General features: G+C 43.6%; 1 protein-coding gene across 1 annotated transcript in view; it reads left to right on the forward strand.

Moving 5' to 3' along the window:
* The first annotated feature begins 4487 nt into the window (after positions 1–4487).
* PGS1 (phosphatidylglycerophosphate synthase 1) overlaps positions 4488–17488 on the forward strand; it is a 40543-nt gene continuing 27542 nt past the window's right edge. The window contains exon 1 of the mRNA XM_081184864.1: positions 4488–4658. Coding sequence (XP_081040990.1) covers positions 4516–4658 — 143 coding nt within the window. The 5' untranslated portion in view covers positions 4488–4515. The remainder of the gene's footprint in view (positions 4659–17488) is intronic.

Raw genomic sequence — 17488 nt, forward strand, 5'->3', positions numbered from 1 at the left:
ATCCTAAGCAAGTAAATCCTACTGACTTCAGATTGCGGTGTACGAAGGAAAGGCCCTAGCTTTTAAAATACTGTTGTGATTTTTGGGAGCCCATTAGGTTGTATGATGCCTGAGTTTCTTTTACTAACTGCCTCCTGCAAGGGTTAAAATCTAATGGAGGATCATATTGTTTTTCTTATGTATTTTGTGTTTTTATATTGTATTTTTATGCTGTGAATTGTCCTGAGATCTACGGATGAAGTGCAGTAAACAAATTATAATAATGACAATGATAATGATAATAATAGTTGAATTGGCCAGGCAAGGCCCAAGTATCACCCAAGCAGTCCTTAAATCTGACAAAGGAAACTGCTCTATGCTAGAGAGCAAATGGGTCACCTGGCTTGTGGTGAGGAGGAAAACAGCCAGAGTAGAGTGGTGTGTAAGAGCTGGGCTAGAAGCAGGCAGAGAGTGAGAGTCATGCTTGATTTCCGCTGAAATCCAAGGCTGTGGCTATGGGAGAAGCAATGCCTCTAATACCTCTTTGGGTGTTAATGCTGTGAGCCCCTCCATCATAGGCTCAGGTTGTATATACAGTGGTACCTTGGTTGTCGAACTTAATCAATTCCGGGAGTCCGTTCGACTCCCGAAACGGTTCAAAAACCAAGGTGCGGCTTCCGATTGGCTGCAGGAGCTTCCTGCACTGAATTGGAAGTTGGGGAAGCCACGTTGGATATTCCGAAAAACATCCGCATACCAGAACACTCATTTCCGGGTTTGCAGCGTTTGGGAGCTGATTTGTTTGGGAGCCAAGCCGTTCGACTACCAAGGTACCATTGTATAAGTAAATAAATCATATATCCTAAAGGCACCACAGTCTCCTCTGCCCCATTCCAAGGAAACTGAATTCTGGGTAAGTGCCTGGACACCCTGGAATCTTGCACTGCTCAGAAATTGGGGAGGACTGCAACAATACTCTGGAGAAATAGAATGAACTCTCTTGCACAGTCCTTAGTGGTTCAGTTTGTTGCCTGCAACAGCCACAAGGCCACTGTGGAAAGAGTTCCCCTCACTGTATTTTAGTGCCCAGCAGCTGCCAGATGTGAAAGCCACAAAGGGAAAAAATACAAGAAGTTCAACTGTGCTGTGATCTTTTAAAATGAATGCCATTGGTTTTGGTCAAATGCCCATGGGCATACACTAAACAGAGATCTCAGATCTTTTGAGAAGCCAAGAGCATCTGGGAATGGCATGTCTTTCAGACAATTATTTTTGATGGTTTTGCCTTAGGGGTGAATCACAGACATTCTGGCCAGTACACCCTAAGGCAGGATTTCCTGTCTTTCTTGGATCAAACAGGAGGCACAGACACCATAGCAATGAGTTCAGAAGCTGAGTGTGGCGAGTGGAGCAAGATCTGGTTTCAGCGCCTTGACTTGTGCACTAAGAAAATTCCCTGCTCTCCTAATTTATTTGAGAAGTTATTTGGAGATAAGTACATTGCAAATATAGTTGCCAGGCACTGTGGATGAAACCCCCTCCCTTTCTGAAAGTAAAGGGTTTTCTGTTGCTTTATGCTGGGAAGGCAGCTGGGGTTCTGTAAATAACTACCGAACCTTTTTCAAGATAAATAGAAATTCAAGCTGCCATGAAGTACAAAAATATTTCACTGTGCCCTTATATGGAGTTAAGCAATCATTTTTCCATCTCACACATGTAATTCTATATGGTGATCCTGAGCTCACTCTTGACACAATGGAACTTAACATTTTAGGAAGCATGCATAGGGTTAGAGTGACTTTTGGTTATGCAAGAATATTAATTAGTTTTAGCCTATTCCCAAGGCAACTTAAGTGTTTCCTTATTTGGTAGCACTAACAGGTGAAGTTCCATTGAGACTTACACCCCCATTTCCCCCCTGGCTTCTCTTGCACTGAATACATTGTGCTGGGAAAAATGTTGTATCTTGACCACAACTTCCTTACATTGTTTCTTGTAGTGCACCATTGTTCATCTTAGCATCTAGCACTGCTAGTATGCACTGCTTATCTTAGGATATTGCTCTTCTGGCAAGAACCTATTGAGTTACATTTACACGCTGAAGACTCTATCTGATCACAGCAGGGATTTTTTCTGGTAAGCAAACTAATTATGAAAAAGCAAGTCGCTTGATTTACAATGTAGTCTCTATAGCAGGGGTGGCAAACCTTTGGCCTTCCAGATGTTGCTGAACTACGGTATGTTTTTCATCAACCCCAGCTGGCGTAGCCAATAGTCAAGGCTGATAGGAAGTAAAGGTTTCTTACTCCTGACGTATTTTATTATTATTTATTAAATGTGTGTACTGCCCTTCATCTGTAGATGTCAGGGTGGTTCATATATAATTTAATTAAGGGAAGGCAAACAATATAAGTTTTAGTGAGGGTATTACACATTTGAATAACTAGCAAGACAAAGTATCAGAAACCTGCAGAAGGGCCCTTGTTACCGTTTCCTTCAAAATGCATCTTCTCTATGCTATTATCACTTCACTGGATTTGCCAAATCAACAGGGGGAAAATGGCTTAGTTTGCTTCTACCCCTTAACAGAACTGTGGCAGCAGCAGATTAGCTTAAATTACTGTGAAAACGGCAGCTACAGCATAGTCCAAAACAATGGCAGCTGTACCCAGAGATTCTGCCTGTGTCTAACAGGCTCCATCTCCTTTAGAAACAGGTAGGTTTTCTGGACTGTGATACAATAATCCTACCCTGATTTCACTCCTAGCATTTAATACCAACCTGTCCTGACCTGAACCTAATTATTTGCTATTGAGTAATCCTCCCTCCATTACTTTCAGTTCTATTAATTCTGTCTAACATTTGGAAGCATGCACATACTTTTAAAGACACAACACACAAACTGCTCTTTTAAGGTGGTGATGCTATGCACAGTTACTTGGGAGTAAGCTCAACGGAATTCGGTGGGAATGACCAAATGTACAGGATCGGGTCATACATGTGATTAGAAAACTGCTTGACTTTGGTTTCTTTTTTCTAATGCACATGAATAGTAGTCAGAACATGTTAGAACAAGTATGTTAGTTTTTACATCTGCAGAAAGAAACAAAAATACAAGGAAAATACACAAAGCAGAACCAGTATTTTTTTTTTTTAAATGATAACCTGTCTTTCTTCCAGTGCAGGACCAGAGGTAGGTCGCAGCATAAATGAAAATATACAACTAAAAATACACAAATATAAAAATAAAGAACTATCACTATTAAAAACAGCAGTAAAAACACTCAAAAACCATTAAAAAGTGCACATGTGCACACACAAAACACCACCACCCACCCTTCGAAGACCCTGTCACTACGGCCAGTTAATGGCCAAAGGCCTGCTGGAACAGGTCTGCCTGTTGGTGAAAGGAAAGCAGAAAGGGGACCAGCCCAGTGTCCTGTGGAAGGGAGTTCCACAGTCCGTGAACAGCCACCAGGAAGGCCTTTTTGTCATCACCAAATGTACCTACGTAGGTGGCAGGACTGAAAGAAAGGCCTCCTGAGAAGATTTGAAAGCCCACCCAGGCTCATATAAAGTACTTCAGAGAACCGCGAAAATAAACAGAACCCCAAAGAAAGCAAACTGTGCAGTATTACTGTATATAAATACACCGTCAAAGCATAATATAATACAAACTAATAAACATTTCAACAGCCAGCTGGAAATTCTTTTACAATTTTTTTAGAAACAAAGCAGCAGGAAGAAACACTTTTGAAACTGATGAAGCCAGCTGAGCAAACTTCCATGTCTGACGAGCATGAGTTTGGCGAACTTTTTTTTTTTTTTAGTTTGTTACATGTTGCAAAAGACTCCTGTCCATTTGTTTTCTGCGGATAAATTCACATGTGATGTGGGGATGCACAGAAGACTGCAGCAGCTGCTTGCAGGATGGCGGAAGGCATGATATATCTCGTGAGCTTTGCGGTCAGGGAAGACAGTGGTCGCTGAACAAGGGTTCCAATTCAGGCGCCTGGTGAATACAGCGCTCGCACGAGAACTTTAAATTAGAGGGATCAGCCGGTTGAAATCCCGTGTACTCGGGGAGTAGGGAAAATTTGCAAGCGTATACACATACAGCACACTTTCTCGGAGGCGAGGTCTACTAAGTCCAGTGGGACTTATGAGCCCTTGCTCTCACGTTAGCCAGCACAGAACTGCAGCCTTTGGATAAACACCACCTAGAATTATTGTTATTATTACCCCGCTTTATTCCGTAGCTTTGAGAACAAAACCACGGCGGCGGGAGTTGTGCACTACAAAGCGGAAGAGCGCCGAGGGGGGTGGTCTTGAGACCTTCCTAGTCTGTATTTTCCCTAAAATCCCACCCTATCTGCCCTTAGGTGCCAGGGGGAAAGTGGCGCCCCCCCGTCCCCTTGGCAACGGCGGTGGACTTTTACAGACAGGAAGCGGCCTCCCATCTCTATGGCAGGAAGTGGAAGTGGTGGAGGATCTGCGGAGCAGCGCTCACCCGGAAGCGGAAGCAGTCGGGTTTCCATGGCGGCGGCTGTGGTGGCTGAGGCTCCCGTGCTATGGCGGCGGCTGCTAGATTATTTGCCCCGGGGGAGACCTGCCTTGGCCGCTCTGTTCGGCCGGCTGTCGGACCGCCTGACCCGGGGCCGGGAGCGCCGCGCACGCAGGTGAGGGAGGGTAGCCGGCCGGCAGGTTTTTCACTTGCGGCGGCTCCTGCATTTTCTTCCAGTGAGGACTCGCGCTTAAGAGATTCAGAGACTATCTTGGGCTGGGCGCCTTCCTAGTGAAAAGTAACTGTCGCTAAGGTTGTGTCTGCGTCGTGTTTAAGTGCATGTTGGCATGAGGGGGGAGGGGAGAGACTGAATGATAGGGGCGGACGGGATAGTCCTTGAGAGTAAAGTCTGGGGTACCCTCTAAAGTGGGTATGGGGAGGGCCAGTTGTAGTACCTGCGTCTATTTCTGTAGGAAGGGAGAAAAGAATAAGGTACTGTCGGCCAAAGAGAAGCTCGTCGGCGTATACAGTGGTACCTCTGGTTAAGAACTTAATTCGTTCTGGAGGTCCGTTCTTAACCTGAAACTGTTCTTAAGCTGAAGCACCATTTTAGCTAATGGGGCCTCCTGCTGCCGCTGCACCGCCGGAGCACGATTTCTGTTCTCAACCTGAAGCAAAGTTCTTAACCTGAGGTACTATTTCTGGGTTAGCGGAGTCTGTAACCTGAAGCATATGTAACCCGAGTTACCACTGTATTTTTATTTGTTGGAATTGTGTACTCCAGCTGTACTTAGAGGTTTGCAGCGTGGCTAGCAGTAAACGCAACAAAGCAATCGGAGCAGCTTAAGTGGAGCAGAAGGTAAAACCACAGCATTCCAAAACCCTAGGGGACGATCTAAAGCCTGATTCAGCTAATGTTTAAAAAAAGGATTGAGCTGGAGGTCATTTTAACTCATGTTTCTCCGGCAGTCCTCAAAATGGAAACTCTTGTGTTCATGCCAAGTGAAGCCTTATTGCATCATATGGCAACATTTGTGCTGCAGATAGGAGTTGCAGTAGTGTTGCGCTAGTGTTTCCAACAGCAAATGCATAAAATGTAGAGAACATATGTGCATCTTTAACTAAGAGTGCCTGGGAACCCTAATTAGGCTGCAGTTTCTTGGTGTGTGTGTGTTTGTTGTAAGAAACACAGGTGTGCACACAGTAGTTTTTCATGTAAAGGTTTGCAGCTGTTATCAACTCTTCCTGCCCCCCGCCCCCCAAGCATGGGGATAAAAGGACAACTTTGGAATTCAGGTGGTTGTGTTTGAAGCATCTTGTGATAAGGCTACAGTTTCAGCACTTCAGTATAAATTAGTTTCCTTTTGCTAAAATTCAGGAAGCTTCCAGACCAAATTCAGGAAGCTTCTAGACCATTGCTGGACCATTCCAGACCAGGAAGCAGAGAAGGGGCTGGTGGATGCTACAGCGATGGCGGTGGCTTCTTGGTGCTGAGCAAGGAAAGGCCATGCCGAGCAGGAATGTTGCTGCTGCTCCCTGGCTCTGCTACCAGCGCCTCAGCATCAATGCCCCCCATCTCTGCTTCCACCTTTAGCCCAGATCCTTGAGGACTGGCATCTTGTTCTGGAGGACGGCACCTCAGGAAGGGCTGGTGGGGGTGGAAGAGGGAGCCTCTTCCTTACCCAAAACCCTGGGGAGCCGCTGCTGGTCCGTGTCGGCAACAGTGCTTTCGGTGGAGCTGCCGGGCCGACTCGTGAGGAGGTCCCCAAAGGCAGCGCACCTCAGGGGAGAAGGAGGCCGAAGGCGCACCGATAATCTCCACTCCTTGGGGAGGGAGGCATGTGCAAAGCGAAAGGAAATTCAACCTGGATTGGGCTCGCCGCCATGGGCTCTCCTCCCTGCACCCTCCCATCTCTATCCACCACAGGATCGTAAGAACAAGTGATGGCCCCCCCTTGCCCGGATAAACACCCTCGCCACCGCACATCCCTCTCCAAAGTCCCAACAGGGGTCTCCAAACTGCGCTTTGGCGCATGGCAGCTGGCATCTCTTGTTCCTCTCTCTTTCTCTCCCTCGTCTTCTAACCCAGAAGCATCAATGGCCCCCTGCAGCATCAACGGCCCCCTTCTCCGCTTCCTGGTGCTGGGCGCGGGAAGGCCATGCTGAACAGGAATGTCACTACCTCTCCCCAGCCCTCATTTCCCGGTTAGAAGTGTTTGTATTCCAAGTAGTTCGTTAACTAGGCTGTTCGTAGACCAGGGTACCACTGTATTTGATTGGGAGGTCTTGTGCAATAAATTGACATCCACAAAAAATCATATCCTTGTGATAAGAAATGTGATGAGGAAATGCAATGGAAAGTGTGGGATAAAACTTGTCGGGCCTCCCTGCTAGCAAGTCAGAATGAATGCTTAATAAGCAGGTAGTCTGGAGAAGACTGCATTGCCTCCTTGAATTATGGACTGTATTATGTTTGTGAGAAACATGATATACATCATTGGTGCATGAATGTTTTGAAATCCTGGCATGTGTCTGGACATGTTTTCATTATGTGTATGACTGGGGAATGTGCCACTTGCTCATACTTTACTGCTTTGCTTAATACATTGTCTTCATGAAATTAACCATCATGGGCATACTGTTGAAACTGTGCAGAGTAAAGAGGAGTAAAATTCATGCAATCTGCTTTTTAAAAAGATCCCGTGTACCTCACCAGACATTCTTTCTTTTCGTGAATTTGGTATTAACAGCCCTACATGTTTCATTCTTGTGTGGAAACGCTACAGAAACTAAGATTTTTCCTGTACTAAAGCTATTTACTTTGAATGTGATACTTCTTGGAAATAGCATTTCGTGATTCCTAAAAGCTCAGGAGTTTAATGTTGGCGTAATTATTTTCCCTGTATGGTAATTTTTGTTCTTGTTCAAGCTTCTCCAGATCTTCCTCATCCAAGGACTAGGTTACCTCTTTTTGCATATACTGTGGTGATGATTTGGTAAAATGCGCTTTCTATTTGAAAAGCTTTTATTATGAACAACCTTGTTATACAGCTGTGAAAGATTCTGACATTTACAAAGTGTTTCCTTTTATTGAATCAGACTATTGATGCATCAAGCCTAGGGGTCAGCAATCAAGCCGTGGGTCGGTCCACCGTCCCTCAGACAATGTGGTAGGCTGGACTATATTTTGAAAAAATAAATAAATGAATGAATTCCTATGCCCCACAAATAACCCAGAGATGCATTTTAAATAAAAGGACACATGCTACTCATGTAAAAACACGCTGATTCCCGGACCGTACGTGGGCCAGATTTAGAAGGCGATTGGGCTGCATCCGGCCCACAGGCCTTAGTTTGCCTACCCCTGATCTAGCCCAACATCCATTTTGATATTGTAGCGCTTGGCAAGCTGCCTATCACACATGAATTGACTTGGAAATAAGTGAAGCTATATTTTTCTGCCCCCATTGGGAAATGGTTTGGTGTATTTCTGATATCACTGAACACTCTTCTGCCACTCTCTCTTCTCTCCCTCCTCAACTAGCTAATGCTGTGGTGCTGGTGACAAGCTGGGAAGAAACAGCAAGAATAGCATTTCCTTGCTGTTTCAGCTCTCCAGATTTGTAGTTTTCTCAATAAACTACTGATACTGTGGTAGCCTTTGGGAAAACTACCTTTGCCACAGGTAATTTTGCCTGGTGAAAGAAGGGAATAACTTCTGCTTGTAACTTGAGCATAAGCTGTGGGGTTTAGATGGGGAATGGCTGTATGGGAAGTGAGTAGACTAGGACGTTATCTCTGGGCTGGAGTATAGTCTGAACTTGAGGAGGGTTTAAGGGTAAAAATATACTCCTTGTATTTGAGGTACGTAATCACTGTGAGCCCCAGTGACTCATATTACCAGGTTCTTGGTAATGTCTCTGACTACAGACAGACACTTGCTTTGAATAGCGCATGGAGCAGGGAGGTGTCTCTGCTTATTGGCAAAAAAGGGTTTAGCAGTACAGTGGTACCTCGGGTTACATATGCTTCAGGTTACAGACTCCACTAACCCAGAAATAGTGCTTCAGGTTAAGAACAGTTTCAGGTTAAGAATGGACCTCTGGAACAAATTAAGTACTTAACCCAAGGTACCACTGTAATACAAGGTGTGAGTGGCCGATTTACCATCTTCTGGCTGTGACAAAGGTCCATCAGTCTGGGCTTAAAGATTGTGTAAGGTGTGGTTGGAGGAAGATTTAGGGCGGGGGCTACAGTGTGTGTGAGACTGGCTACATAAGAACTAGTGGCTTTGATTTATAATTGTATATAACTATATTGTCATCAAATCCTTATAACTTTTTTAAAAAAAGTTAATAGATATTTAAGAAAAAATAAGTGAATTTTGAAATTGATTGGCATTAGTTTCAGAGTTGGGCTGCAAAATCAAACCTTGCTCCTGCATGTAAGTAGCCATGTTTATTTGACTTTTCTTGATCAATGAATCCAGTGCTTATTTTGCTCATTTTTGTCATATTAGCGTTGCAACTATATTTATGTCCCAAGGCAGCTTATTCTCCACTTGTTTTATGATTTTCTTCTTGTACTGCATTCTTTTTTATGTCAGCTATTTGGAAAGGTCCCCTTGGGTTTACTGCTATTTCTGTAGCCATCTGGCAGCAGGCTTTTTATTTTCTTCGTAAACCTTAAAGACGCAGAAGTGAAGGACTGGAGAAACACAGCTGGAGTGCTCATTTGGTTGTTAAGTTACTGCGGAAGTTTGGCTGCTTTTTTTGTTTCTGTGCAAAAGCATGTATAAATAATAAAAATATAGTAATGCTCTCAAACTTCACATAAATGTCAGCTGCAGATGTAATGGGTTCAGTGTGAAATAATGAATTTGGTGCTATGACATAACTTCTTTCAAGAATTTACTTTGGAAGAATGAGACATCATTTTTGGCATGTGCATTACTATCAACCCTTCACTCATTTACTATCAACCCTTCACTCATTTACATCCCCCCCAACACTCCCCAAGTCTTAGAGCTTGAGTTTTGATCTCTAAACACCATTTACAGTATTTTTCAGTGTGGTAAACCCATACCCATTTTCATATGTCCACTAGGTGCACTCATTTATATCTTTTAAAGAGTTGCCTTTAGTTTTGCTGTTCCAGAATGACCACCTTAAAGTCAGTTACAGAGTGTCCTGAGGAAAATTGCCATCTGAAATAAATCAGCGTGAGAACATCTCATCCTCCCAGGACATTCTGTAACTGACCTTAAAAGTGTCCTTTCTAGAACATAGGTACTTCAAAGGAAGAACACAGCTTGAAACAAGTGAAACTGCTGAATTGCAATTCATCAATAAGTTCAATGCCGTTGTTTGTTTGTTAAAATGAAACAAAGAATTTTTATCACAATCCATATCCAGTTGTCGGATATCTGTCCTATCTATGACTGATTCTTGCTCATGGTTCTCTGCCTAGAGGTGTGACTACAGTAGTCCAAGCAATTATCAGCAATCTGCTCTTGCAGAATATAAAACATGTTCCTGTGTAACATACCGTATTTTTTGCACCATAACACTCACTTTTTTCCTCCTAGAAAGTAAAGGGAAATGTCTGTGCGTGTTATGGAGCGAATGCCTGCGGGTGGCGGGGGGATCTGCTGCAGTTGTGAGCAGAGGATCCATGGTTTCCCTTCCTTCCCTCCTCCATGGTTACAAAGCATGGATCCACATGGATCCTCAGGATTTTTGCATTGGGCTACTCCAAACTCACTGTCAGATCACATGTCTGTGGCCACAGCATGAACCACAAAAATCATATATCCTATTTCGTTTAGAATATTTTTTTTCTTGTTTTCCTCCTCTAAAAACTACGTGCGTGTTATGGTCTGGTGCGTGTTATAGAGCAAAAAATACGGTATATTTAAGCTCTGCCACTGTAATTTTTGCACCTTATTGCCATTCAACTCTCACTTAATAATCTTCTCCTTTAGATACTGTAACTGCCAACTAAGACTTCATGCATCTGATGAAGTGAGCTTGGGTACCTGAAAGCTTGTGCTTTGATAAAATTTGATAAAGAATCTTTAATTGTTTTTATGTGTAACGATGAGCGGTATAAAACAGCAGTGGTTGTCTGTGCAACATTTGGCCCACGTTCTGATAATTAATTTTATTAGATTTATATCCTACCCTGTCTCCCAAAGAAGCCCAGAATAGTTTGCAAAGGTTTCAAAGAGCAGGTGATGAAATTGACGAGACTTTGGAGCGCATTCCTGAAATTAAACTCTCTCATTATCATGAATTCCCTTTCCCATGATGAAGTGACTGGAGACTAGTTGCAGAGACGAGTGAGGGCAATGTTGTGTCACTGTGACATACCCTCCCATGGGCCATTTTTGCACAATTACTGGAACTCTGTGTTACTTAGCCTAAGGCTGCATTCAAAATCCCGTCACAGTAATTCAAAATCCCGTAACAATAGAGAGAATTAGTAAGCATCCAACTTACTGTTTCATAATTAGGAAGGCCAGCATTATCTGTTGATGGTAAATAGAGAACAAATAACAGTGGATACACGTGGATGAGATGCCCATCATGTCACATCAAACAGTAAAGCAATGTTTCACAAAATTGGCAGTTGTTTGAACTACAACTCTGAACATCCCTAGCTAGCAGGACTAGTGGTCAGGGATGATGGGAGTTGTAGTCCAACAACAGCTGAAGACCCAAGTTAGAGAAACACGGTTGTGAAGGTGAACACAAGGAGGAAATATAACAACACAACAAAATATCAGACATGAAAAACTTCCTGATACAGGGCTGCCTTCAGATAATTGTTTATCTCTCTGACATCTGATGGCAGGGCATTCCACAGGGCAGGGAGGCTAATGAGAAGGCCTTCTGCCTGGTTCCCTGTAACCTACAGTGAGGGAACCAGCAAAAGAATGTGGAGACGCTCCTTCAGGTATATGGAGATGAAAGTGCAGTGGTTGCCAATCCACACTTTATGAGTATTACATGGATATGGCCATTTAAACATGGTAACACTACCTGGAATGTGCTTTCCTACATGTGATTTTTTTGCCTGTGGTTAGCAACAGATTTCTTCCTTCTGTTGGAAGCCATCCAGAGTGGCTGGGGCAACTGAGTCAGATGGGCAGGGTACAATTAATAAATTATTATTTTATATTATAAGTAATCAAGGCTCGGTATTTTTAAAAATTGCATGCTATGCTATTCCTGTAATCCAGCAACTGTACCCATTTGAAGTTCATTAAGGTTCATGTTAACATTTGTAATATCTTTTGTCTCAGTAAACATTAGCTACAAAGAAGCTAAGGATGGAATTCAAAACTGTGCTATGTTCAGCGTTCCGTTGGCATAATCATATCAATTTGTCAGATGGAACGATTCAACCCACCCCCCTTGTTCTGGGGGATCTCTTGCCCTGAGCCAGTTTTGGAGGGGGGAGGGAGGAGAAAGCCTTGTTGTTTAAGCAGAAGACCATGCTTCTGCTCATAGGGTTAATTATGTGAATCCTACCCTAAGTTCCTGTCCTTCATTTTACTAGCAGTAAGAAAGCAAATCTATGTGGAACATCCATGTATAAATAAGAGTGCATACATCTTGTATGCTCATTTAAAGCTACAAAAACAACTGAAATCTCAGGTAAATATTAACCTCTTCCTGCAGATTATGCTGCTCTGCTCAGGTGGCAGGGTCAGGAGAAACACATTTCTGCCAGTGTTTTCACATAAAGCAGGTGCTATTTGTCCAGGGTATTGAATTACAGAATTTTCCCAGAATTCACATAGCAAGCAAAGACTGTAGATGTTTGCTCTGGAGATGCAGCATTAAATGCTGCAAGCATATATATGCTGGTCTCCAGCCCCAAGGGTTCTCATGGTGTCTAACAATTAAAACAATAATGCACATATGCCAGACATGAAAGAGATTCTCGGAAATAAAGTCACAGTCTTTTGTACAATTGCCCCTTCTCAAGAAACTAAACTTGTCAGCATAAAATTTAGATGGTGAAGTAGAAAAAAGAGAAGATTTAATTTTCTTTGATTGCCCATGAAATGCACCGGTGTTTCATCATGTTTTCATTTGTAATAGTTTTTTGAATCGGTGTAATGCTTTAGCATCTTCAAGATTCAGTCAAACTTTTCTAATTAGTATTGTGGTCTAGAGGTTTGACTGTGGAATTTGGAAATCCTGGGCCAAATGCAAAATGCTGCAGTGTGTTATCCTCCTTTTCAGCAGCATAATGGGAACAGCAGCTTAACTTGTCAGGTTCCTTAGAAGACAAAAGATAATGTGTGCATGGTACAAAATGCTTTACATACAATGAACAAGTTCCTGTTTTTTTTTAGCATATGAGAAGGAAAGCTTCTGAATAGCATTTGTTTATGGTGAGTCTTGCATTATCTGGGAAAAACTACTTGCTGCTTGGGTTACAGGAAGTATGTTGGATTAGCATAATTTCTTTGTTTTCTCAGCAGATGTTCTTAGACTAGTTTTTCTCTTCACACCAGCTCATCTGTGTACAGTAAAGTATACTGTATTCAAAACAAATCTTTTCTTTTTAAAATATATATTCCTAAACGATTAACAATGATTTCTCTATTGGAAAACTTCCTCTCTTGGCCCCTCTACCAAACCTTTGGATGGCTCCCAAGTAATTATTTTGTTGCCAATTTCCATAAATAATCAATTGCTAGAAAAGCGGTTGGATGGATTAAGTGTGGTCTGTTGAGCAAGGAGGCCCAGGAGGCCTTGAAATCTGTACAGCATATCTGCAGAACAGTTTCCAGTGGCTTTCATGGGAATAAGTACGGTAAATGTCTTGTCCTCCTGGTTGTGTGGAGAAAATACAAAATGGTTGGGTATTGCACAGGTGTGGTTATAGACTTCTTAAGCCCAGGTAGCTCTTTTACCCCAGCCTTCTCTCTCTCTCTCTCTTTTTAAATAATCAAATTAAATATACAGTACCTTATTTGCTTTCTAACACTGTTCTTAACACCATAAAGGTAATGGGACCCCTGACCATTAGGTCCAGTCGTGGCTGACCCTGGGGTTGTGGCTCTCATCTCACTTTATTGTCCGAGGGAGCCGGCATGCAGCTTCCGGGTCATGTGGCCAGCATGACTAAGCCGCTTCTGGCGAACCAGAGCAGCGCACGGAAATGCCATTTACCTTCCCGCTGCAGCGGTACCTATTTATCTACTTGCACTTTGATGTGCTTTCGAACTGCTAGGTTGGCAGGAGCAGGGACCGAGCAACGGGAGCTCACCCCGTTGCGGGGATTCAAATTGCCAACCTTCTGATCGGCAAGTCCTAGGCTCTGTGGTTTAACCCACAGCGCCACCCCCGTCCCTATCTTAACACCATATGAAAGCTTTATTTTGCAACCAAGTTAAAGTATTTGAATTAAAGTAATTTATTAAAATGTATACAATTTAGTCTGAAAAGGTTTGCATTTCAGTACAGAATTCTAGGTTGTATTGTCTATAGTTATGTTATGCCCCCCTAGACACAAGGATATGGCAATATAGAATTTTAGGTTATATGCATCTCCTTGTCTTCAGGGGGATAAAATTGCTACATGGGTTAAATATATTTACCTCTGAGCATCACGTTACTGCTGTTCTTCACTTTTAAGGACGTTAAATGCAGTTTTAATTGAATGGTTGTAATTTATGCAAGTTTGTACACTACCTTAAAGGGGGCAGTTATTTTCTAAAAGGTGCTATATAAATCAGCTAAAAAATATGATTGTGTTTTGTGCTGAAAGTATATGCTACACTTCAGTCATGTAGCAACCAGTTGGTTATTCATCATCTTCAGGAACACAGGATATGGAAATGTACCCACATGAGGTCATTTTTGTGTTTGTTGAATAGATGGTACTACTGCCAGGGTTTTGAGTAAATTAGCATCTTACTCCTAGGGTTTCGTTTGCTTTCAATAGCACTTTTTTGTAATGACAATTAGTATATTTCTTTTAGAAGCAACTTGCTCTTTGATCTGAGCTGTTTTCCACGCAATTGTGGGAAAGAGGAAAAGGTGAACACTCAAACTATTTGTAGCATCCAGTAAGCATGACTCAGTTAAAACAAGGGAAAGCAAAAGTCTCAGGCCACATGTTCACACCCAGCCTTCTTACTTTAAGGAAGTTACCCTCAAGCCTTTATTGTTCATTGCATCAGAATGTTAACAATAAAACTAGTTTCCCAGATTCAGTCACAGCCTATGCAGAAATACAGTAATATAGACTCAGGCATTCCAGTGAATCAAGAGCTGTTGGCAAAAGCCACTATGTTGTGGCTTCTGTGTGGGTGATGCACACTGAGATATCATGCAATCTCTCTTCTCCTGTCTGCCGAAGAAGCTGAGGTTTAACAAGAATTGTGGTACTTGAGCTCACTTTGTCGCGATATTAGTCAAAGACCCACTTCCTAAAAATAGATCTTCCAAAACCCCCAGATTTATAAATAGCAGATACTTCAAATTCGAGAGATAGACAGACACCCCTTATTCAATTCTTTTTTCCCCCTAGGTAATTTTGATACTGCATTTATCCTGGCCAAAGAATTGCTTTCTGGGTTAGCCCACCAGGTTGATAATATGGGATCAGCTAGCTGTTTTATTTAAAGAACTGCATTACCACTTCATGGTTGGGTCTAAAAGCCATGGAGGCTCAATATTTGGTCTACAGGTGGCATTAATTTTTTTAAGTAGCCCACTTTCAGCTGCTTTGGCTCAGTTCTCATAATGCACTAAATCAAACCCTTAGGTTGTAGAAACTATGCTGCTGCTTTCAGTGTTAGAAACTGAGATAGGAAAGCCATGAGCTAATAATAATAATAATAATAATAATAATAATAATAATAATAATAATAATAATAATAATTTATTATTTATACCCCGCCCATCTGGCTGGGCCTCCCCAGCCACTCTGGGCGGCTTCCATAAAAACCAAAAATACAATAAAATATCACACGTTAAAAACTTCCCTGAACAGGGCTGCCTTAAGATGTCTCCTGAATGTCAGGTAGTTGTTTATTGCTTTGACATCTGCTGGAAGGGCGTTCCACAGGGCGGGCGCCACTACCGAGAAGGCCCTCTGCCTGGTTCCCTGTAGCTTTGCTTCTCGCAATGAGGGAACCGCCAGAAGGCCCTCGGCGCTGGACCTCAGCGTCCGGGCAGAATGATGGGGGTGGAGATGCTCCTTCAGGTATACTGGACCGAGGTCGTTTAGGGCTTTAAAGGTCAGCACCAACACTTTGAATTGTGCTCGGAAACGTACTGGGAGCCAATGCAGGTCTTTCAAGACCGGTTTTATATGGTCTCGGCGGCCGCTCCCAGTCACCAGTCTAGCTGCCGCATTCTGGATTAGTTGTAGTTTCCGAGTCACCTTCAAAGGTAGCCCCACGTAGAGTGCATTGCAGTAGTCCAAGCGGGAGATAACCAGAGCATGCACCACTCTGGCGAGACAGTCCGCAGGCAGATAGGGTCTCAGCCTACGTACCAGATGGAGCTGGTAAACAGCTGCCCTGGACACAGATTTGACCTGTGCCTCCATGGACAGCTGTGAGTCCAAAATGACTCCCAGGCTGCGCACCTGGTCCTTCAGGGGCACAGTTACCCCATTCAGGACCAGGGAATCCTCCACACCTGCCCGCCTCCTGTCCCCCAAAAACAGTACTTCTGTCTTGTCAGGATTCAACCTCAATCTGTTAGCCGCCATCCATCCTCCAACCGCGTCCAGACACTCACTCAGGACCTTCACCGCCTTCACTGGTTCTGATTTAAAAGAGAGGTAGAGCTGGGTATCATCCGCATACTGATGAGCACCCAGCCCAAACCTCCTGATGATCTCTCCCAGCGGCTGCATGTAAATGTTGAAAAGCATGGGGGAGAGGACAGAACCCTGAGGCAACCCACAAGTGAGAGCCCAGGGGTCTGAACACTCATCCCCCACCACCACTTTCTGAACACGGCCCAGGAGGAAGGAGCGGAACCACTGTATAACAGTGCCCCCAGCTCCCAGCCCCTCAAGACAGTCCAGAAGGATGCTATGGTCGATGGTATCAAACGCCGCTGAGAGATCCAGCAGAACTAGGAAACAGCTCTCACCTTTGTCCCTAGCCCGCCGGAGATCATCAACCAGTGCGACCAAGGCAGTTTCAGTCCCATGATGAGGCCTGAATCCCGACTGGAAGGGATCCAAATGGTCCGCTTCTTCCAGGCGCGCCTGGAGTTGTTCGGCAACCGCTCGCTCAATCACCTTGCCCAGGAATGGAAGATTTGAGACTGGGCGATAGTTGGCCATCGTGGCCGCATCTAAAGATGGTTTTTTAAGAAGCGGTTTAATAACCGCCTCTTTCAGCGGGTCTGGGAAGGCTCCCTCACGGAGGGAAGCATTCACCACCCCACAAAGCCCATTGCCCAGTCCTTCCCGGCTAGCTTTTATAAGCCAGGATGGGCAAGGATCCAGGAGACAGGTGGTTGGTTTCACTCGTCCAAGCAGCCTGTCCACATCCTCGGAGGTAACAGAGGCACCTAGGTTCTGGGCACAACAATGGAATGCCTAGGCACGCTTTTTATAACAAGAATACAGAGCTGAAAATGAATGAACTGCAGCTAAAATATTACATTCATTTTTCACATTTTCCCCTGCCCACCCCCCTAATATTCATAAGAGGGTCTCTTCTCCAGTCTTCAGAGAGTAGCTGGAAATGGGGAGGCAGAAAAGCTCCTTTCCTTCCACTCTGCAGTTTTAATCTGAAATCTTAGGCGCAGTACTGCTCCCAGAGCTCAGAAACTGCTCACGCTAATGAAATTCCTGTTGCAAAATGCGCCTAAAACAATGGGAGTTTTGAACACTGGCTGCTTTGCTATTCATCTGGTCCTGCTGCTGTGAGCTAAGCCATGGTTTGTCTCAGTGTGATACTGGGCTTATCTTTTGTCTTGTTCCAGACAGAGTTGTAACAAAGGTTTGTTCTAA

This window comes from Podarcis bocagei (genome assembly GCF_964188305.1).
Source record: "Podarcis bocagei genome assembly, chromosome: 2".
Taxonomy (NCBI): domain Eukaryota; kingdom Metazoa; phylum Chordata; class Lepidosauria; order Squamata; family Lacertidae; genus Podarcis; species Podarcis bocagei.